This window comes from Schistocerca gregaria, chromosome 2 (assembly GCF_023897955.1).
Source record: "Schistocerca gregaria isolate iqSchGreg1 chromosome 2, iqSchGreg1.2, whole genome shotgun sequence".
NCBI lineage: Eukaryota > Metazoa > Arthropoda > Insecta > Orthoptera > Acrididae > Schistocerca > Schistocerca gregaria.
The window spans coordinates 598,594,935-598,619,823 of NC_064921.1; the positions used below are offsets into that span (position 1 = coordinate 598,594,935).

The following is a 24,889-nucleotide window of genomic DNA, read 5'->3' on the forward strand; positions in this document are numbered from 1 at the left end:
GAGAGCATCAGTCAGGCTAAGTATATTATAATATGTCACATTACCTTGCTGTTTTTCAGAGCTAAGGAGCATGCCTCCCCTCCCTGTCCCCCATTTCACACTCATTTTCTCTCTCTCTCTCTCTCTCTCTCTGTGTGTGTGTGTGTGTGTGTGTGTGTGTGTGTGTGTGCGCGCGTGCGTGTGTGCGTTTTTGCCACTGTTGTTTCCTGACACATCTGCATACTACAGCATGTGATAGGAGAAAACTGGAAGGGGCGTGGGGTGCTGATAGAGAGAAAGGGGGCAATGTGGAACTTATAGATGGGTGGAAGGGAGGATATGGAACCAATAAGAAAACCTGAAAACCTGTGAGAAAAAGAAGAGTGTAGGGGAAGGTAAAGTTTCCATTGAACCAGAAAGAAAGGGGACTGATGACCTCAGATGTTAAGTCCCATAGTGCTCAGAGCCATTTGAACCATTTTGAGCCACAAAGAAATAAATAGACAAGTAAAGCCTACATTCAGCAATATAAGTGTGGTGGAAAAATGACTGAGGATTGTGAGACTAGACTGGAGGAAGCAGGATGTAATGAAATGCGAAGTGGGAGTGAGAAGAATATGGAGACCAGGGTTAACAGATATTGTGAATAGGAGGGTTGTGTGAATGAAGAATCTCTCTTGGTAGTAGAGCTCATGATATGGCAGATGATCCAGATGCTATAGGTTGTGAAGCAACCATTGAAGTCAGCCACATTATATTGCACATCATGTTCTGCGGCAATGTGGTCTAGTTGGCACTTAGTCAGTGTGTTAATAGTGTTATCCACATAGAAAGCTGCACAGTGGTCACAGCTAAGTTGATGTAAAATGTGATACTTTTCTGTTCCTAAGAGGGTAGGAAATGCCAGTGACAGGGCCCAAGTAGACATGGGTAGGCAGAAATATGGGACCGGTTGTGTGCTTTCTTTCTCAGGGATATGAGTCCTGGGGCAAGTAGTAGGGAGTAGGAAAGATGTCAGGACAAACAAGGGTATATCATAGGTTTGGTGGGTGGTGAAATATTACTTTTGGCTGGATGAAAAGTATAGTGTGAATGACATTGCTTATTTCAACTGGACCACCCATTTGCTGCAACGTAATTTGGTTGACTTCAACCCCCTGGAGCATTACCAGTCGATCCATCTTTTCTTAAATGTGAAGGTGGAAACTCTCCCTAAAGCATATACTCATTAATGCAACCTTTTCAAGTATCAATCTCAATTAGCCCTGAGTACCATCTGCCTCCACCCATCATCACGTAGTCATCTCATTCCATTCTCTTGCTCTGAAGGCAGCTTGATAATCCCCCAGTTACTTATCCACCAAGGCCTGGCTCACCAATTGTAACTTTCCATTCTCCACCTCCACTTTGTACTCCCCTTTTTCTTGGTGTTCTTGTTTCTACCAGTCATCTCTATCCTTTCCTCTGCACACACTAGCATGATCTTTCCTATTCCCCCACCCCCACTTTCCTGTTGGCCCCTCTGGCTACCGCGCATCTCTTCCATTTCCCCACCAATCTCCTCAGGCAAGGTCACTATGTACCACTGTCTGGTAGCAGCATTGCGACACAACAGTGGCTTTGTGTGTGTGTGTGTGTGTGTGTGTGTGTGTGTGTGTGTGTTTCATAACAGTCTTCAACATATAGAAGTGAGGACACTCATTGGATCACTATGACTGACATCACTTTTGTCAGCAGCTACTGTAGTATATTCAGGAAGTAGTTGAAGCTACATGATCATGATTCTGTCATCGGGTAGTCATGAAGCCAAACCATTTCCTGTAAAACCATATAAAGGTAAAGCTACTTTCAGTCAGGATGACATTAAATAAGAACTATACGGAAGTGGCTGCATTCTCTTGCTTATGGAACCTGGTACTCCTGCATTCACCAAAAGGGAGCAGAAAAAGTTGGATGAAATAGAATGTGTCAAAAATTGCGTAATAAAGTCAGTCAGGACCCCAGGTCAAGGGAGACCCAACAGAGCTAAACAAGATAGATGTCAACAATGAATTGTCAGCAGTAGGTGAAATCAGGAAACATGAGAAGCTATAAATCACAGAAAGGACAATCAGCAACACAGAGATAAGCTTGGATGAGAAAGATAGATAAAACAGAAATGAGGTATAAAACATAAAGCACAAGAACATATTGAGAAAAAACAAAATGGAATTATAATTTTGAAAATTCATTGTTTGCACATGTTCTTTTAACAAACTGTTTTATAGGTATGTGGATTTGGTGGAAAATAATTTTCACTAGTGCTCCATTAGGTAAGAGAGTGAACACATTCTTTCAAGTATTTCTCTGAGTATTAGTCATCCCTAGTGAACTGCCCATAATAGTTGATCATCAGAACCAAAATAAATTAATACTGTTTTGCAGAGGATATGTTAAAGACTCAAGGTTAACAATAGTTAAAAAAACAACAGGAAATGACATTGTTGCTTTCAGTACTAACACTGCCTCAGATAAGCTGCACCCGTTGCTGCACAGAAAACAGGAAGATCTGCTCTAGTTGGCTGTCTGATTATTACAAATTTAATTAAAACCTTTGGAGTTTATGTTACATTATATAAGTTGTGTTCTGTGGCTCCCACAGAAGCATTCTCTGGGATGTGGAAAGAAGTAAAAGATGTACATTACTTTGATTTAAGAAATATGCAGTGAAATGACTTTACATTGCTGTATTACAATTCTAATTATAAATTAAGCAAAAACATTAAATTTAAGACTTTTGATTAAGCTTAATTAATAAAAGCATCAGAAAGTTTCAAAAAAGCATATTTGTACCATCATCTGTACAATTGTATGTTCATTCGTAATAGTTTCGATTATTACAGTCTTCTCCACAGGAGAGAAAAAAGGTGTACATCAGTGGATAAAACATACATTTATGTCAAATATGTCCCAGCCAAATGTAGATCATATAAGATTGTCACAATAGTTTGTCTTACTGCAGTCCATATAAATGTGTTGTGCCTTGATACAATTACAGTAGTGCACATTTGGTGATAACTTCACACAGTAGTGGTTGGCATTCCTACCATGTGGCTGCCCAGAGGTGGACAGTTTCCGCTGAGATGCAGTGATTGGAGCTCTTGCAATGACAGGCCCGACTGAATGTTATACTATGTGATCAAAAGTATTTGGACCTCCCCCCCCCCCCCCCCCCCACACACACACACACAAAAAACACAACAAAAAAGCAAAGCATACATTTATCTTATTAAGTGCATTGTGCTGCCACCTACTGCCAGGTACTCCATATCAGCAACCTCAGTAGTCATTAGACAGAACGGGGCACTCTGCAAAACTCATGTTCTTCGAACATGGTCAGGTGATTGGGTGTCACTTGTGTTATACATCTGTACGCGAGATTTCCACACTCCTAAACATCCCAAGGTCCACTGTTTCCAATGTGATAGTGAAGTGGAAACATGAAGGGACATGTACAGCACAAAAGCATACAGGCCGACCTCGTCTGTTGTTGGAAAGAGACTGCCGACAGTTGAAGAGGGTCGCAATGTGTATAGGCAGACATCTATCCAGACCGTCACACAGGAATTCCAAACTGCATCAGGATCCACTGCAAGTACTATTACAGTTAGGTGAGAGGTGAGAAAACTTGGGTTTTGTGGTCGAGCAGCTGCTGATAAGCCACACATCACACTGGTAAATGCCAAACGATGCCTCGCTTGGTGCAAGGAGCATAAACATTGGACGATTGAACAGTGGAAAAATGTCTTGTGGAGTGACGAATCTCAGTACACAATGCGGTGATCCCATGGCAGGGTGTGGGTATGGCGAATGCCTGATGCGTGGTGAACATCATCTGCCAGCATGTGTAGTGCCAACAGTAAAATTCGGAGGCAGTGGTTTTATGATGTGGTCATGTATTTCATGGAAGGGGCTTGCATCCCTTGTTGTTTTGCATGGCACTATCACAGCACAGGCCTACATTGAAGTTTTAAGCACCTTCTTGCTTTTTACTGATGAAGAGTAATTCGGGGATGGCGATTGCATCTTTCAACATGATCGAGCGCCTGTTCATAAAGCACAGCCTGTGGCAGAGTGGTTACATGACAATAACATCCCTGTGATGGACTGGCCTGCACAGAGTCCTGACCTGAATCCTTTAGAACACCTTTGGGATGTTTTGGAATGCTAGCTTCGTGCCAGGCCTCACTGACCGACATCGATACCTCTCCGCAGTGCAGCACTCCACGAAGAATGGGCTGCCATTTCCCAAGAAACCTTCCAGCACCTGATTGAACATATGCCTGTGGGAGTGGAAGCTGTCATCAAGGCTAAGGGTGGGCCAACACCCAGTATTACTGATGGAGGGTGCCCTGAAATTCTAAGTCATTTTCAGCCAGGTGTCCAGATAGTTTTGATCACATAGTGTATGTATTACCAAGTACAATAACTTCATAACCTAAAGATGGCATTTCAAAATCCTGGCTAGTCATGGTTTGAATAAATATTAGTACGACTGAAGCGAATCTCTCTAAATCTACTGTCAGACCTATCAGTTGCGAGCGTCCTACTTACCAAATCTTGTGCAGTCTCAAATATAGCTTCAATTTCTATCTTGGTGGATTTGAGCATCTTGTCTATTGTGACAAATATGCCTCTTCTATTACCCATTAGCCTATCCCTTTGATATATCCCTAAATTTTTTGCAAAAATCTCACTGCTATTGGCTTTTGGCTTTAGGCTTTAACCAACGTATGCCACAGACAACTGTGACGCATTAGCAGGCTTCAGCAAAATATTTGGTGCCATCAGCTTTGACATGAAGCATATAAAAACTCAACAGCAAAAAGTTGTGGATGGTTTGCTGAAAGATTCTGAAAGTCACATGACAAACAAAAAGCAGACTGTTACCTGTGGGATGGAAAAGCATTATGGAAAAAAGTTGTCTGAAAGAGTGCCACAAGATGTGCCTTCGGCCCACTGTTTTTTCTTATGTCAATGACATCTCATTGGTAATGTCCTGAAAATTTTGTTTCTATGCTAATGACTCCAGCTTTACTGAACTGTGTGACCTGTGGGTAACAGCAGTGCTATCATCCACGTTACTAATGACCTGCCTTCATTGCTGTGGTAGGTACAGAACCATGGCCTAAAACTATCTGTACTGGGGTGAGGTGGAGTGTAGGCTGGAGTGCGGTAGGGTGAGGGATGGAGAGAGATGGGAGCAGGGAGGGGTTTGGGGGGAAGCGTCTAGCGGCTTGTGGGTGAGTGGGGATCCGTCTGTGGGCTAGCTAGTAGTGTAGATAGAGGGGAAAGGTGGCAGATGTACTAGGCCATTGTGGAGGTTGGGTGGGTAGCGGAATACCACTTCGGGAGGGGTGGAAGTATCTTGGGTAGGATGTCCCTCATAACTGATCAGAAGTCACAAGTAAATTTAGTATCTCTTAACAGCTTATTCACTCCTGAATTCTGTGAACACGTGCCCCTATTCTTCTTATTGGTGCTGCAATACTGTATCAGAAAATCCTGAAGAATCTGGATTTAAGTTTGGATGAGCAACTTAGGTGGCAAAGCAGTGTCACAATGTGCAGGAAAACTTCTACTTGTCTCTAAGTCCCCCAAAAAATTATAAACATATTTTCATAGAATGTGAAATGGAAACTTGTGCAGCTACTTGCTCTGCAGGACATCCGCTATTGCATTGTAGTCCGCCATAACACAGAGTGAAAATTCTGACAGTTACAACTAACTACAAATGCTTGTGGATATTATGACTTCAACATCAGCTTGTTTGATTGTTTGATGGCCTCATATTCCAGTTATGATGGTTGTTAGCACATGAGTTAAAGGCTACTATATGCTGTGTGTACTTTATGTCCTTCTCAGTGTATGTGTCACTCAGTGCTATGGATCAACTATCTATCATTTTATTATAATCTCAATAATGGAAGTTACATAGTATCCCATTCTAGCATCCGTTTTTTCATTTATAAAATATATTTTTTCTGTATAAATATCATACAATAGTAATTAATGTAATATACCTGAAGAGATTACAGAAAGCAAAGTACCTGTATCCAAACAACAGCAAATGACCTTTGGTTTTGGGTTTTGGTCTATAAAAAGTATAACATTAGAAAGGTTGAGCTCTCTCTCTCTCTCTCTCTCTCTCTCTCTCTCTCTCTCTCTCTCTCTCTCTCTCTCTCTGTGTGTGTGTGTGTGTGTTTGTGTGTGTGTGTGTGTGAGAGAGACTCTGGCTGTGAAGCTGATTAACTCTTGTATTGTCTTGGGTGTCATCCTTTTTCTAAGTGATTAATATTAGTGAAATAATCATGAAGTTTGTTTAAATGTCTGCTGTGTTACTGATATAAAGTTACCATCTCCATCAGTACAATGATTTATGAATAAATGTAAATGTGGCTGTCTTTCATAAGTGTATTGATTTGTAATATTAACAAAGTCATTGTTGAGTGCCATTTTGTTCACTTTTCATTTTCTTAGTATTTCTGAAATAGAACTGGAGAATTTTGTAAAAGAATTCTGATTGCTTTTCAGCTTAAATTCATTTGCATAGATTATCATTTTGTAATTGCATGTGTGCACACTTTCTAAATGAATCAATACCAAACAGATGATGAGCCAAGCTATGAATAAGAATAGTCACTAAAAGTAAACTTCAAGTAAAGAAAGACTTTATGAAAATAATTAAATGCATATGGAAGCCATTGCACATTGGCTTGAAGCAAAAGCATACGGGAACATTATTTTAAAAAAAAATCTATTGTTGGCTAATCATCTCAGTGTGAATTGCAGTTATAAGAGGGTGGGAACTACAGATTTTGTAGCATACAAGACAAACAATAGACCAGCTGTGCCCACCCATAAAACAAAAACATTCACAAGCTTCTTATTAATTATTGATGTCCACCTGGAGCATGCTACCCTGCTCTCTACATGCTGTTTTATGCCTTGTTGCATTTATGGAATAGTTGAGGCACTGTACGTTGACATCCTCATGATTTTTCCTCCAGAAACTGGCCATATCTCTGTGTCAAACAATGAAGCAAATATGCACTTCTTCTTCCAGTCACCTTTCTTTCTCTCAATCATGTCATTTCTTTCTTTTTCCTTCTTCTCTTCATTACATGTATCCTGCTATTTCCCCATGTTCTTATATCTCTTCCTTCTCTTTTGGTACATCCATTGCTGCCACAGCCCAGAGTCTACATCTACCTGCCCATAAATTGTCTAATCATGTCACACAATGAATATAATTATAAAACATGAAGATGCCTGATTAGATGTAAGAGAGGATATGATGGAGCTAACCTTGCCAGGATAAATATACAGGGTGATTCAAAAAGAATACCACAACTTTAAAAATGTGTATTTAATGAAAGAAACATAATATAACCTTCTGTTATACATCATTACAAAGAGTATTGAAAAAGGTTTTTTTTCACTCAAAAACAAGTTCAGAGATGTTCAATATGGCCCCCTCCAGACACTCTAGCAATATCAACCCAATACTCCAACTCGTTCCACACTCTCTGTAGCATATCAGGTGTAACAGTTTGGATAGCTGCTGTTATTACTCGTTTCAAATCATCAATGGTGGCTGGGAGGGGTGGCCGAAACACCATATCCTTAACATACCCCCATAATAAAAAATCAAATGCTTGCTGGATGCATGCTACATTTCATCACTCGTTCTCGGCCATCCAGAACTTTTTCCTTTGCACAAACACCCATTCTCTGTAAACTGTTTATACCAATGTTTAATACACCACCTATCAGGAGGTTTAACACCATACTTTGTTCGAAATGCACGCTGAACAACTGTCGTTGATTCAATTCTGCCGTACTCAATAACACAAAAAGCTTTCAGTTGAGCGGTCACCATCTTAGCATCAACTGACGCTGACGCGTAGTAAACAGTGCCTCAAGCGAACAAATGTACAATTAAATGAAACTTTATAGCTCCCTTAATTCGCTGACAGATAGTGCTTAGCTCTGCCTTTTGTTGTTGCAGAGTTTTAAATTCCTGAAGTTGTGGTATTCTTTTTGAATCACCCTGTATAATAAAATAAATATAAAAATTTATTTCATCATACACTCTAAATAATTGGCAAGGAAAGAAAGGTGTGGTCGTGACATATTAGTATGAACCATTCTGCAGCAGTTTGGGAAACCATGAGGATCCAGCTTCTGGATGACTGGATCATGTAAGCAAGCTTGTATCTTCTCTACATGTACAGCTCTCGCACCTCCCAGTGTATTTTAGTGACTTAACAATTCTACAATCCAGCAACAGTTAATCCAGCCTTGTTATAGATGTGTACGCTAGTTTATGGGATAAAATCAGCCATTGTTTTCCAAAAGACCAACCTCAGGATTTATCTTAGGTGATGTAACAAAATGTAGGGAACTTGATTCAGGATGACTAGATGATATATGAGACCTGTTTGTCCTGAATGCAAGCCCAGTGTGCTAACCACTTGACACCTATGCTCAGTCACAGTTCCCAGATATATCTCATAGTTTGATTAAAAGCTACACATTGCTAGTACTTCTCTCTGATTTTCATATTTTACAGTGTCTTTCTTTCCGCATATGTATCTGGACTGTCACCCTCAGGAGAAAGGTCATGTCGGAAAATCACATATTCACAGCCTATAAACTGTTTCCATGAAGAATGTCTTGGGGCTCAGGTTTGTTTGACTCAAAGTAGATGTCACAGAAATACTGTAAATCTGAGCTGCAACCCTTGAAGTTATACATCAACTGTCCTACAAAAGCCTACTTAAACAGTTTCAAGTTACAAGATTAAGGGAGGAGTCTAGTAATACATTACAGCTCCTGACAGTGGCCCCTGTGTAGGGACACTGAAGAGAACACTAAACTAATTACAACTTCTCATATATAATGAATAATCTGTTATTTCTGTGTTTTTATTTATATTACTATGAGGTTTTCATTTGTGTTGGGAATATCTTTGAAAAGATTACATGTAAAAAAATGTTGTTTCAGAATGGTTTCGTGTTTCACCATGCAGAACCATTGAGCGTTTCCATGGTCAAGTGGCTGCCAATCACAGAAATATGCAATATTCCGCAATATGCACATACAATGATAGGAGTAGGTGCTGTTGTTGTAAACAAGGACCAAGAACTATTGGTTGTTCGGGAACGCTTTCATACAGTACCTCACTGGAAACTGCCCGGTGGATATTTAGAACCAGGTGTGTACTCTATACTCTTTGGTACTAGGTTTACACAAATTGTAAGGATGTCCTTTACCTTAGGTGCATGGTGTTACTTTTGAACAAAACTAGTATAGAATACTTATGAGTATGCAATCAGTTTAAATAACAGCTATCTACATATTTTTATGAAAAAAAAAATATATCAAGCATATGATCAAATTTTGGTGTTCAAGAGGCTTAATATTTTGGCAAAAGGCAATGTTGTCTTCATCAGTTGTGCCAATGAACTAACTGCTGAGAGGCTAGCATGTGTCTCGTGGCACACTCACCTTTGGCAACCTATGGCAGGTCAATGATTGCTTCACTTGAAATTCACATCTTCTGGTGTGTCCAGTGCACAATATACCTGTTGGTGCTGTACCTAGACTTGAGGTCAGATCATTGTTCTTGTAAGGTATTTCTTTTCCTATTTTAACTGATTTAAGTGATGGTTCTCACCTTTGTTAAGGTAGTAACTGCTTTTGTGGTTGATTAATTTGTCCTTCACTCATATCACAATCAGCTGTTTTATGGTACCATCCAATAATTCAATATTTGTGCCAGAATCTTTGTATGGTTGTAATTCATCCTGTGTAACTGAAAAATATTGCTCTAGAACTGCAGATTTACATGGTTGCAGTAATTGAGTATGCTGTTGGTGTTCACAGCAATGTTAAGTTGCACACAGCACCTGCACTATATGTATCATGTTGCACTCACTTGCAGTCTGATATCATTAAGTTCTATAGTCAAAGGACATAACTGATGCAACCATACATAAGAATGGTTACACATAATGACAGAATTGGTAAGCACTAAGCCAAACACAAAAAGTAAAACTGAAAACAGAAAAACCTCAGAAAATCAGTGATGCTATGTTTCTCACAAATGCTGGTGCATACAAGGTGTGCAACTTTGCTTCTGCCATTTACTGATTGGTGGCAACAACGGGAAATAGCAGTCAAAAGAAACAGTTTGCAGACATCAGGCAGTTAGCTTGGACCTCAGTCAACATAACCTCATTCAAACATTAGTCAATTTGTTCTAGATTGAAAATGTCAGTTTAGGAGCCAAATTCTCACCATTTGCAGGAGGTGTCTCATCGAATGCTCTCAAGTACATGTGGTAAGGATGCTATTAGTGAAAGAATGTGTCATGAGTGGTTTCAACACTTCAATAACGGTGATTTTAACGCCGTAGACTGGCATAGTGGTGGAAGAGAGAATGTTTTTGAAGGTGCAGAATTGGAGACATTGCTGAGCGAAGACTCGTGTCAAACTCAAGAAGAATTGACATGATTAGTGGGAGTGACACAGCAAGCCATTTCAAAACATCTCAGGGCTGTGGGCATGATTCAGTAAGAGACAACTTCGGTCCTGTGTGAGCCGAAACCAAGAGACGCTGAACGGCATTTGTGTGTTTGTGAACAGTTGCTTTAGAGGCAAAAACAGAAGGGATTTCTGCATCACATTGTGACTGGGGACGAAAAATGGATTCATTACGATAACCATTAACGCAAAAAATCATGGGGGTATCCCGGCTATGCTTCCATGTCAGTGGCCAAACCGGATATTCATGACTCCAAGATCATGCTCTACATTTGGTGGGACCATCTTGATGTCTTGTCTTATGAGGTTTTAAAACCAAGTGAAACAATCACAGGTGCTCATTAACAAATGCAATTAATGCATTTTAGCAGAGCATTAAACACAAATGGCCACAATAGAGGCACAATAAAGTGATTTTGCAGCATGACAACGCTTGACCCCATGTTCCAAAAGAGGTGAAAACATACTTGGAAACGTTAAAATGGGAAGTCCTACCCCACCTGCCGTATTCTCCAGACATTGCTCCCTCTGACTATCATGTGTTTAGATAAGCGGCACATGGCTTGGCTGACCAACACTTCTGATCTCATGAAAAAGTCACAATTGATTAGATAGCGTTTTCAGAAATAAGATTATCATAATTTTCATCCGGACGCTTATGCCGTACGTGTGCTAAAGTAGATCTAGGCGCACGCGTACGCGTACGCATACGCGTGCGCCTAGATCTACTTTAGCACGCGTACGGCATAAGCGTCCGGATGAAAATTATGATATTCTAATTTCTGAAAACGTTATCTTATACTATTTTGCACGCTGATTAACAATATGTATATATCTTTTTGATACGTCCATGAATGACTACATTATTTCACTTTGAAGATTTCAGAGTCTAAGTCCCATACCGAACTCAATATATAAGAACTTTAACTTTCTTCACTTGATTTGTGGATCGCTTCAAAAGATGAACAATTTTTTCGATGCAGAATTCGTGCACTGCCTGAAAGGTGGAAGAAAGTAGTGGCCAGTGATGGAAAATACTTTGAATGATATGTGTGTAACCAATTGTTTCATTAAAGCCTCAATTGTTGGGAAGAAAACGGTGGAAGCAAAGTTGTAAACCTTTTAATTTAAAAAAAAATTGACAGAATTTTAAAGAGAAATGGAATTATATTGTTCTATTCCTACCTATGATGGCATGCCGAAATGCACGCGTTTTAGCTCACGCAGGCTGGCGTGAGGTCTGGAACATGACAAGGGAATTAGAATTGAGAAAAACGGATGTAGCTGGTGGAATACTTAACTTTAATCCATTAACGGAGAACGTCGCTTTTTATGGTACATGATTCACAATATCAATAGTACAGATACTGGCGCCTTGCTAGGTGGTAGCAAATAACGTAGCTGAAGACTGTGCTAACTATCGTCTCGGCAAATGAGAGCGTAGAAGTCAGTGAACCATCGCTAGCAAAGTCGGCTGTACAACTGGGCGAGTGCTAGGAAGTCTCTCTAGACCTGCCGAGTGGCGGCGCTCGGTCTACAATCACTGATAGTGGCGACACACGGGTCCGACATATACTACCAGACCGCGGCCGATTTAAAGTCTACCACCTAGCAAGTGTGGTGTCTGGCAGTGACACCACAAAAAGAATGCCTCCAAATTTTTTACATGAAAACTCGTAAAGTTTTTTGAATAAAACAAACATTATTAACATTCCACATCTCATTTATGTTTCTAAACATAGTCACCCTAGCGATGAAGACATTTCTCCCAATGCGAGACCAGTCCGTTGAGACCATCACTGTATTATGTTTGACTGTGTTGGAGCCACAGCCTCACTTCTGCTTGTATCACTTCATTACTGTCCAAGCGAGTCCTCAAAGGTTTTCTTTAAGTTTTGTAAACTGACAAAAAATGGATGAGGCCAAGTTGGAACTGTCTGGAAGATGATTAACAACAGTGAACCAAAGGCAGCGGATTCTGGCAGATGTCACAGTGCTCATGTGTGGTCTCTGCAGGGTGTATACGCTCCAGGACATCAGGGAATTTTTTCATCTGGAAGAAAACCAGGAAAAACCAAGGAATTTTTAAGAATACCTGGAATTTTTTTGTTTTAGCTTTCAGTTAATCTCTAACAAAGAATTTTACTTTAGCCCAACATAAACGAGGAAAAAAATAAAAAATAAAATGTAAGTTGCAAAGGAAATGCACCATTGACAGCAATAAAACTCACCCCACATACAAGCGTCTGCAAACAGCAAAATTTGTAGAAGACTTTAGGGCAAAGACTATGCAATACTTCTTCATAACAACAAGCTCAAACAAGAAGTGGGATCAATTCTATGAAACAATTTTGAGACATTTCAATCATTGTTGCCCAGTGAAAGATGTAAAAAGGACTCTAAAACACAGAAAGAAACCAAAGCTGGAACTACCAAGTAGTTTGATTAAACTCAAGCAGAATGTTCATGATCTCTTCTTTCTTTGTAAATCAAAAGAGTATATCATCCTTAAGGAAAAGTATTGTAAAGCCAAGAAAATGTTTAAGACAGAGTTTTCAAATTTCAGAAAAAAGGTGCACAGTGATACAGTCATTGAATCTGACAATCTTGGAAGCTCATCAATCAATACCGGAAAGCACCATAAAATATGAATACAAAAGAAATAAGCATATTGCATGAGGGAAAATTAATAGAAGATCTGAGACATTTTTAATAAATATTTCATCACTTTATGTAGCATTCCAACTCAACCTGATGACCACAACAGCAAGGTAAACATTTGCTCACACCAATGTACAAACTTTGAATTCAGAACTGTGAGTGAACATGAAATAAGTTGAATAATCTGCACATTAAAGACCAAGCACTCAACTGTATGGGATAAGCAATGTTTGCTCTCATGTACAGGTTGGAAACCCTAGGGATAGTAAAAAACTATTCAATGAAATCTGAACATGATCTGAAGCAGAAAAGGGTATTTATGCTTTTTCAGCCCTCCTGTGGCTTGATACACGGGAGTACATGAGTAAATTGGCAGAGGGTTCCTCTAAGCCTACCCTCCCCCCAGTTCACCAACACCCCAGTGCTGCCTACACACTACACAACTTTGCTGAGCATGTTACAAATGAACATGTCAGAAAGCATCACACCAGTTCTGTCTGCCATGTGCTCTAGCAACTGAAGGTAGGCAAACTGCACTCTAGGGGTGTCGAAATGGTTGCCTAATCTGTAAGTGCTAGAGTGCCCACCAGGCTGCTGAATGTGGCACTGGTGAGCATGTCCTTGCTCAGGCAGGGAAAATTGCGTATAGCACATGGTAAGCTGGAGGACTGGGTTGGGAGGGGGAGGATGGTACATAGAACAGTGGAAATTTTGGATGTAGATTGTAATTTATAGAATCAAGTGGGAGACAGTGGGTAAATGGGGGATTGTTGTGGGACAGGGAGATGTGTTAACTGCATCATACAGCACACTTCTGAAAACTTGATTTCACATATTTTATTTTATTCTGTTTAGATTGGACACATTTAAGCTGAATGTTTGTTGGAGCACTTAAAACATGCTGGTGGAAATGTGCATCCCACAACAAGTTCATGAATTGCAAGGCCCCAGTTCTGACAAGTTGCATGATGACATCTTGGGTTGTCGCATGTTCTGCCAGATATCAGCATTGTACCTGCATGATATTTCGGTAACATAACTCGCAACCTTCATCAGGTGTGACCTAAGACTGATCCTCGAGTGGACCTGGTCCAGTATGTCTGTGGCCTCCACCCTCCACCAGCACTTGAAGGTATTCCCTCGGCAGTCCAAGCCTGATCACTGTGATCTTCTGGAATGATGTCATTCTGTTCTTGGTTTGCTGCAGTACAAGGTGTTCCCTCAGCGGTCCATGCCTGTCAGCACCCACCATCATTTGTTACCTCAGTTGCATCAGTTCTGAAACAGCCCTACAGTTAACATTAGAGTTTCAGTATGAATACAGTAAGTAACTACTGTCACCAACATTTTCCCATGTTGTTGCACATGCCAATTTACACTCTCTGGCAAGCCATCAACTGCCAGAGAGCCAGTTCTGCAGACTTCATTGCTGACAGTGACATCCTTACTCCAAAAAGGAAACATCTCACTCGCAATATTTGGTTTACTCAGTCTCAGGGCATCTCTCATTGCTTCCCGATAATAAGGAAAATTTACAGCAAAGAACTACATCAGAATGGAGACTAAAGCATCATGGGCAAAATTTTTCTTTGACGCTGAGGCCCTTGAGCTTTCCTCCTGTGATCGTGGACTCCTAACCAAGGTACAATGAGGAAGAGAAGGGAAACCTCATCACCAGGTAATGGACATACTAAATGGCTTCAGAAATTGTGTTTAAGAAATAAACCTCCTAAGGCAGGATAGACCTGTTTTCAAGTATGGACCTGTCACCTACATAGAAAGAGTGTTCATCACAGACTCACATTACTATTCACCTGTCAGCCGAATTGCCAAACCACAACTTTTAATTTATTCGAGGAATATGCAGTGCAAACATACACATTCTGCTGCAAATGTCAGTCTCAAAATACTGTCCCTCTTACAACACCCTATACTGCATGTACTTTCATAACAATCGTTCATTATAACAAAATCAGTTATGTTTTCTAACAGTGGATCATACATCTTTAGTACAGCATTTTTCACTAATGTAATAAAAAAAATTAATAAAAAATTATTTCTTCAGATGGATGATGCACTTTGATAAACTGCCATCATCAGATCAGTCACAAAACAAAACAAGGGTCACCCTTTATTTCACATATCACTAAAAATAAGATGTGCTCGCTAACTCATGAAAGAGAAATACAATATACAGATATGAAAGATACACACCAAAAACTTAGAGAATCAAGAGATCATATTACATGAAATAGTTCATGATCATACCATGCATAAACACATGCTGGTGGTAATCAAGTTACGGGTGAAAAAGTATATTGTACATAGGGCACAAAAAAAAAGAAAGAACAAGAATTATGTTGTCTACTTTAATAGAACTATAACAGGCTCAAACTTAATTACATTAAAATATATTTTACTTTTATGTTTCCATACTTTATAAAGTATTTTACTTAAGTTTCAGGGAAATATCAGAAGCATTGAGTCATCAACAGGCAGGCAAAAGAGAGCTATAAAAGAACTTGCTAGCTTTCAGAATAAATCCCTTCTCGAGCTAGAGTACAAAACACACACACACAAGGGAGAGAGATGTGGAGGCAGGAGAAGGATTTGGGGATGGGTATATAGTGACTTGTAGTGGGGCAGCTGATTTGCTGCTGTTAATGTTGAAGAGAGATGTGGAGGACAGGTGGCAGGTTAACAGGCTAGGCATGTGCTACACAGATTCCAGAGCCAGGAGCCAGTGGATAGTGGTGCATGATGAGGTGATGTGGAGACATGAATTGGGAGGAAGTAACTGGACATAGGAAGGGAAGGAAAAGCGGTTGGGTGGAGGATGATGGGACAGTGGGTTAATGGAGGTTGAGATCAGGAGGGTTACGAGAGTGGAGGGTGTGTTGCAAAAATAACTACCAACTGCGTAGTGTAGAAAAGCTGGTGGTGGAGGAAGATCCAAATGGCCCGGGTTGTGACGTTTTCATTGAAATTGAGTATGTTGCTGTCAGTTGCATGTTGTGCCACTGGATGGTTAACTTTATTATTCTTGGCCACAGTTTGGCAGTGGCCATTCATTCTGGTGAACAGCTGGCAACAGAGTTAATGTGGCCGCTTTCACAAGTGGCGTGGCCTCTGATGGGGTTGGATAAGCCTGTGACAGGATTGCAGTAGGAAGTGCTTGTGGGTGGATTGGGCAGGTCTTGCACCTGGGTCTCCCTCAGTGATATAATCTGTGTGGCAGGTAGGTTTGGAGTGGGAGTGGCATTGGGATGGACAAAGATATTGTGTAGGTTGAGTGGGTGATGGAACGTCACTTTAGGAGTGGTGGGAATTTATTAATTTATATATTTACTTTTTTGTTCCATGACATTTTCCCCTATGTCAGTAATATGCTGTTCAACTTTCAGATAATACTGAGCATCGGTTCTCTTTCTACAGTGTTTTGAAACTGAAACTTTAATTATAGATACCCTGTATTTATGATCACAAACCAGATAACCCTATTGGTTATTCTATCATTTTTTCTGACTATAGCCTCAGGATCCATCTCTCCAATGAATTTAATGTGTTTCATGCTGAGTTCTATGTGATTCAAATAGCTTTGGATCTGATAAAATGTGACCAGGGGTTGACAGTGCATTTTTGCAGTAGCAATTCAAATGAAATTGAGCCCGCATAAAATAGTTCTGGTAAAAATGGTGATACAGTTAAATCATTGGAAATCAAATTCACTGATTACTTCCTCACCCATGGCAACAACTAATAAACTAGCAAATACAGATGCATTATATTTACTTTAACAGACACTCAGTGCACCACAGACAGACATTAGTCTCAAGAATAGAACCCCTAAGGAGATTTTAAAAACTATCAAATCATTAGAATATGCAATTCTACTGTCTATGATGCTGTTTGTAGCAGAATATTGATATCTGACCTGAAAGGACTAAGTGTACACTATGTTTGCAATCATTTAATGACTCAAGGCATATTTCCTGAAGACTTGGGTATGTTGTAGCTACATCCATCTATGAGTTAAGCAAACTATCCGTAATTACTGATGCTTCTCACTCCTTCATTCCTTTTAAAAGTTTTGGAGTAATTTGCCTATGACATAATGTAGAATCATTTATCTGAGCAGAATGTGTTAACTATCAGAAACACAAGGCTTCACAAATGAAGTCATAACAGCGCTAAACAAAAAAAAATTATCTGAGTGGTGTACTTTGTGATTTCACAAAAGCCTTTGATTTTGTGTATCAAAACACTCTAATAGGCAGACTAAGGTGTTATGGCATTATTGACACCATGTTTGTTTGGAAGAAGTCTCACTTCCATAACAAAGTGGGTGTCACATTGACAAACTGTGTCACAGGCATAAAACTACCATCAGAATGAGGGAACACAACATATATGGCTCCACAAGGTTTGACACTGGACCCAATCTTTGTTTTTAATGTACATAAATGATTGTCCAATGATTTTAAAGCAGGGTCAGCCACAGTGTGCAGAGCTTCTTGTGCTGATGCATGCTGTCCGAGGCTTACCTGTCTCAGCACTATGCAGTACATCTCAGGTTGGTTGCGTCTGTCTCAGCTTTGCGTGATCCTTCTCAGAACTCCTTGCTGTGGTGCAACATTTCATTTAGCAATGTGATGCAGCACTGTTTCTTCCCGTATTTGGTGCCGCATTTTTTGTCAACACAACTTTCTTCAGTTTGGCAGAAGTATGGTGGCAATCTAGTGATCCATCATCATAAGTCTTTAAAAAAGAATTAGAAACACAGTTATTTTTCAAAGAGGAGAATGAGAATTGTCAATGTCTATTATGCAATTGCATATTCACCAGACACAACAGATTTGCTATGGAATACATTGCGACACCATGGACAAAGAATTTAAAGATTTAATTTGTGCAGATAGAATGAACAAGCTGACAGACCTAAAAACAAGCAGTACAGTACAGTAAGCCACTCTCAATGTGCATACCCCATGCAAATCATTGTATTTGTATTTGTACATGTATACTTTTAGAATGCCATTGTATTTATAGCCCATTCCATTATTTCTTGTTTTTAGTCAGTAACAGGTTGTTGCAGCCCGTCTTTAAAAATGAGCTACAAAAAAGTGCTCAGAATTGCCACATCAGATAAATCTTTCAGCAGTGGTGAGTAGTTTATTGAGGCAGCAGAACTTGTGATACCATTGAAGGTACAGAATTTTTGCAAAATTAGTCTTTTATGACAACCACTCACTCACTACATAGGTGTCATGGCAGCAGATGTTTACAGGCAGCTAATTGATGATGCTAGCAAGTTCCTTGCATTCTTGATTCCTTTGGACAAGTCAAGTGACATATTGCGCACAGCGCAACTTGCAGCTTATGTTCGTGCACATGTGCGAAGCCCTGGCATACATGTGTGATCTCACTTGTCTGTCTGCACATTAAACCCACTGACACATCGTGCTGTCCGAGCAGAAAGATGTATTCCATTACATCATCGTTTCCTGACCTGTGGTTCGTGAACCTCCAGGAGTTTGCAAAATATTGCAAGGCGTTCACCATACCTCTTTTTTCCATAATGGTGGATTTTGAGGTTAGCCCTATTACTGTTTCCTAATTTTCTGTGGCATTGTCATAATAATAATAATAATAATAATAACAACAGTAATTATTGTTATTATTAGTACTTTAAAATTAAATTAACCCATAATGCCCCTTGTTAAATATGTGCAACATCAGGAATTTATCACATTATTTGAGCAATAAATTAATATTTACCATTAATACTAGATTTACAGTTATATATTAGGAATGCATTTGATATCCACACAATGGAAATTTAGTCTGCAAGCTTCTTTGTGTTCCAAAAATATTGATCACAGTACTGTGAACGCAGTAAGGAACAGTTACACGACATTCACGCCTTCGATTTTCAACTGTAGCCTACATATTCTTTCATTGTGGTACGTACAGTAAGTTGTCAGTTGCACATCAGAATCATTTCCATTCACATTAAAAAGGATAACTGGTTGAAAAGTGGAAGTTTGAAAGGGAAACAGGGTTGAAAAAACTGCAAGTTGCTGTTGTGTCAACAGAACATTCAGCTTCTTGTGGTGGTGTGTGTCAATCCAACAAAAGTGAACTATGTGTAAAGAAAAGAAAGTATGATGGTACAATGGAAAATTCAGGTTGGAGTAATGATGATATTGTGAAAAGAATAGGTTTCTAATCACCATATAGGGAAGATGTTGAGTTGCAGACAGGCACAACAAAAAGACTAATAAACATAAAAGGTTTTTACCATAAGGCCTTCTTCTGAAATAAATAAATACACAAACACACACACACACACAGATTCACACAAATGCAGCTCACACACACAATTGCATTAAAACAGCAATATTGTGTGCACTTTCCTTCCATACTCCCTCTCCCGTCCCCACCCAACTGTCTTCTGAGTGGATTGATGAAGCATGCCACAATATCCTCTCTTGTCCCAACCTTTTCATCTCATACAGAGTAGCATTTGCTCCGTATATTCTCAATTATTTGTTGGATGAATTCCAATCTCTGTTTTCCCCTGTGGTACCATGGAGGTTACCCCCCAGTGCCTTAATTCGTGGCTTACAATCTTGTACCTTCTGCTTGTCAATATATTTCATATATTTTTTGTTTGTCAGTTCTGTGGAGAACCTCCTCATTCCTTATCTTATATTATCAGTCCACTTAATTTTCAAAACCTTCTATAGCAACACATGTGAAACATTTCAGTTCTCTTCTTTTCTGGTTCTCCCACAGTCCATAGTTGACTACCACACAGTACTGTCCTCCAAACATATATTCTCAGAAATTTATTCCTCATATTAAGGGCAATGTTTGATATTATCAGACTTCTTTTGCTTAGGAATGCTCTATTTGCCTGTGCTAGTCTGCTTTTTATGTTCTTGAGTCAGAAGGCAGTTAACAAAGAAAAAGTGATGGACACAATGTTGCTGTTGTTATGCAGTTGTAAACCCAATTTTTAAAATTTTTAGAGGTCTGTTCTCTTGCATCAACAGTTGGTAACAGTATAATATTGCTCCTCACGAAGTACTGTACAGACATTCAGATTTTCAAATATTAATGCAGTGTAATACAAATATAAAACAAAGCTGCTTACAAGCAGTTCAATGTTCATTGCATGACTGCACTACCACCTAATGCAGTATATCAACTGTTTCTGCCTTTTCCACTCAGACAGCGTGGTGTGGTAGTGGGGATAATGTTCAGTCAGATGAGAGATCTTTGCACATTTGCAAAGTTCTTGGCATTCCCTGCTTTAAATACTCATTAAAAAAATTCTATGTTTGCCGATGACTCATGCACAATAATAAAGAATCCAAATTCAAACCTAAGAGACACAACTCAGGTAAGATCCAAATAGGCCTACAACTGGATCACAGGAAATAGTTGAAGTCTAATTTCACAAAGACTCATATTACGTGAGTTCAAGTAAGCAAAAATGACTTGCTCTTACCAGAAGTATACAACAGTCCTACACTAAATGTAAGATTCCATGTGATCTAGCTAGATGACAAGTTAAAGTGGAGTCAATACCTATATAAAATTATCCAGAAGCTCAATTCAGCTTGATTTGCCCTTAGCCGTAGCTCTCATTGTTTTGATCTAAATGCAAAAGTGTTGGATAATTCTGTGCATTTTCAGTCCATCTTGTCTAATGGCATTATCTTCCAGGGCAGTGCACCTCAAATAATTAATAAATAAATAAAGTATTAATTCAGCATTAATTAATAGTAAGAATATTGTGTGAAGTTGATAGCTGCACCTCTTGGAGTGACCCTTTAAAGGATTTTGGAATTTTTTACTCTCACACTCTAATATATTTGCTTGCTAATGGCATTTGTTGCTAACAATAAAAATCAGTTTCAGATGAACTGTGCTCTACACAATCTACAACACACAAAAATAATTTTCATGTAGGATTTGCAACCTCATCTAGGTTTCAGAGTGGAGTTATGCGCTCTGGGTGAAAGGTGTTCAACAAGCATCTGTCTAACACAGAGCAAGAAATAGAGAATCCATACCAATTGAAAAGAAAATGAAAAACATCATTTTTCTACAAATTTTTGATAATTTAGATTGAAGAATTGAAAAGCTCAATTAGCTACATGGCAAATAGCAGTGTTCATCATAAAGCTGAATAACAAGCAGAAATGCATTGTAAATATGTCTCTGTATTTACAGGTTAAGTTACTATTTTCCTTGAAAATACCATTGAAATCAAGTGAATATTAAGCTCCCAATCATAGGAGATAAACAGCAACTTTTTAATGAAACTGAGAAAACAGCACCTTTCTTTTTAATTTACTGTGTTAAATTGAACTGGTTAAGCACTAATCAGTAAACTGATAGTTTATCGTTAGTACTGAGCACAAACTAAGTTTCTGTGGTTTGGTTATCTCTTTTTTCTAATGTATACTTTGACTCATTCCACATCCTTAAAGGTTTGTCTTTTTTATGGGATCTGCTGAACATGAGGAACTAATTCAAAATGGTTGAAATGGCTCTGAGCACTATGGGACTTAACTTCTAAGGTCACCAGTTCCCTAGAACTTAGAACTACTTAAACCTAACTAACCTAAGGACATCACACACATCCATGCCCGAGGCAGGATTCGAACCTGCAGCCATAGCGGTCACGCGGTTCCAGACTATAGCGCCTAGAACCGCTCGGCCACCCCGGCCGGCAGGAACTAATTAATTAATTAATAGAAGACATGGATTTTTTTACTATTGGTTTGTACTTTGTACTTTAGAATTTGTCTGTCCCTTTCAGTTAATTTCTGATATCTATGATGTTGATCCACTGAGACTGATATCAGCATTTTAAAACTTAGTTTTCTGTGCACAATCACTGGCTTTATATCAGTTAAAATGTCAGTGCAAATTTTTATGTATACTGATCTGATAAGAAACATTGCATCTGTGATGGCACTATAGTTCAATAAAAAGGAAGGTGGAGAATTTGCAGAGAAGCATCTAGGCAACAGTTTAAACATATAGATAACAATAAAAGAAGAAATAACATGTCTGTTTCAGTGTCTGTATTTAACTTGGTGAACAAGTTAAAGGAAAAGGGTAATTAAGAATTAATACTAAACAATAAATTACTTCACTTCCATCTATATATCACAAGCATCACCACCACCTTTGTGCTTTAGTATTTGGTATATGATTGTACTAGCTATGTAAACTGAAAATAAGTACGTTTGTGGTGGTTTGTATCATGATTTCTAAAGAATTTACTTATTTTATTTTACAGGTGAAGATATTCCAGATGCTGCAATAAGAGAAGTCCAGGAAGAAACTAATGTCCAGACAGAATTCAGATATCTTATTTGTTTCCGACATACTCATGGTGCTAATTTTGCCTGCTCAGATATTTATTTTATTGTCTGCCTGACTCCTATTTCTGAATCAATAACAAAATGTGACCATGAGATTGCAGATTGTCGGTGGATGAAGGTATGCACATTCAATAAAAAAAATTCCTGCATAAAGGTTTCAGTAGTGTGGTGATTAAACTACAAAAGAATATCATTTCCTTCATTTTAATATTCTAGCTCTATTTCAGTTCTCATCTTTTTCTGGGTTAGTTAGCAATGCTACTTCATTCACAGAGTATATTAAATTATAATATTATGAAAAGGATAGTTGCTGTTCACCATATAGTGGAGATGCTGAGTTGCAGATAGGCACACATTATGTCTGTGCAAGTTGTGTTTGTGTTTTTTGTCTAATTCTGATGAAGGCTTGTTGGGCCGAAAGCTTTGTTTGACAATCCTTTTGTTGTGCCTATCTGCAACTCAGCATCTCCACTGTATGGTAAGTAGCAAGTATCCTTTTCATAATATTGTCATTATTCCATCCTGGATTTCCATTGTTTGTATATATTAAATTAGTGTACAAATCTGATGCTATTCAATCTATGGTCAACAAATTGTCAAATACAAGAAATCTCGATACCATATAGGCTGAAATAAGTCACTTACAGATACCAGTGACACAGTCAGAGAAAAAACATTAATTGCTCACTTAATTTTGACCTTCATTGTCGTAGTTAACAATTTTTTTGGTTAGAAAGATGGGAAATACCATGTCTCTGTTGCACTTTTCCCTCCATTAATTAGAGTTACACATTCTTTTAAAGCTTTTTACAGCATTTTTTGTATCCATAACAATTATTGTTAGTTTTTAGGAGTGTTGCATATTTAATGGAGTAATTTTGTGAGAAGTAGCTGAAAACATGATGTGATAATACCCTTCTTTGTCCATTTAACTGGTTAAAATCATCTGCACACATGCTTCTATTTTATGTACCTTTCGTGCATATACTGTTGCATTCAAATGACTGCTCTGAATTTGCCGTTAGGATTACAGTTCAACTTAACTGGTAGGAGGAAGTCAGGAGCATTTCCCTCAGCATAATACCATGCTCAGAACTGTAGTGTGGTGTTGAAGCCAACATGCAGGTTTTGAACTGGTTTAATATAAATTCATTGCTATGACTGAAAATGTAAGATTGGAACAACAAACTATAAATAAGATCTGGTAACCATGGAGCACACCTCCTGACATTCAGCTGTAGATGAACGTTAATCTGTCCCCGTGTTAAACCCGATGGGTAGTCATAAAGTTTTTAGAATCACTTAAAAGAAAAAAAATTAAGCTGTGACCATGAAACCTGCTGATGGTGTATTCATGTTTCAGTGTGACACATTTTTCCAGTCATAGATGACTTGGCAAAGATCTTGGCTGTAGCAGTCTTCATTCTGTCTCTTCAGGAAACATTCTAGCTCAAAGATCATCTTGTCACTATTGTGAAAATGCCTGCCACACTGTGGTTCCTTCATCCAAGGAAAGAAGAAGAAGAAGTCATGAGTATCATGTCAGGAGAATATAGGTGGTGAGACTAAATTTGATAGCTAAAGGAAGTGGCATATGTGATTGTGCCCTAAGCAGAAAGATCTGGGGCATTCTCATGGAGCAAAAACATCCTCTTGATTAGCTTCCCATGACACTTTGCCTCTACAGCCATGTGATACCACATTAGGGGATGTTATTAGTGTGCTCTGCTGATGGTTTGCCCCTTACAAGCATAATCTGTTAGCACAATGCAATGTTATGTAAGGGATATTCTGCTGAGTAGTAGCTTCTCTAACCAGTGTCCCACATGATCAAACAAATTGTGACTTTATCTGATGTCACTCGTACCTTAGGTAATTGGGGTATGCACAGCTCTGTTTATTAAGAATAGCTTGATAATGTCACAGGATCAAGCCGCACACGTCTGCTCTCATGCTCAACAGCCAACTCGCCACAAATAATAACCTTAGCAGTGACCCTGCAGCCAAAAGTCAATGCACTGGCTGGAATTGCAAGTTAATAAAATAAACAGAAATATTAAACAAAAGATATATGAATAATTAATAAAAAGGGATCTGTTCTAACATCTATATTGATGTAGATTACATCAGAGAATTGTGTTGAATAATGTTTATTCAATAATATATAACTCAAATTTACAGAAAGTGGTCCTATAATAATCACTTATAATGCAGACAGAAAATAACCTTATTAAATGCAGAAAGTTGCATTG

At 38.8% G+C, this 24,889-nt stretch overlaps 1 protein-coding gene across 4 annotated transcripts in view; it reads left to right on the forward strand.

Moving 5' to 3' along the window:
* Window positions 1-24,889, forward strand: part of LOC126334529 (uncharacterized) — a 113,087-nt gene that overhangs the window by 65,547 nt on the left and 22,651 nt on the right. For all 4 annotated transcript variants that reach the window (XM_049996885.1, XM_049996884.1, XM_049996883.1 and 1 more), the window contains exons 4-5: window positions 9,028-9,238; window positions 22,553-22,755. In XM_049996885.1, the coding sequence (XP_049852842.1) occupies window positions 9,028-9,238; window positions 22,553-22,755 (414 nt within the window). The remainder of the gene's footprint in view (window positions 1-9,027; window positions 9,239-22,552; window positions 22,756-24,889) is intronic.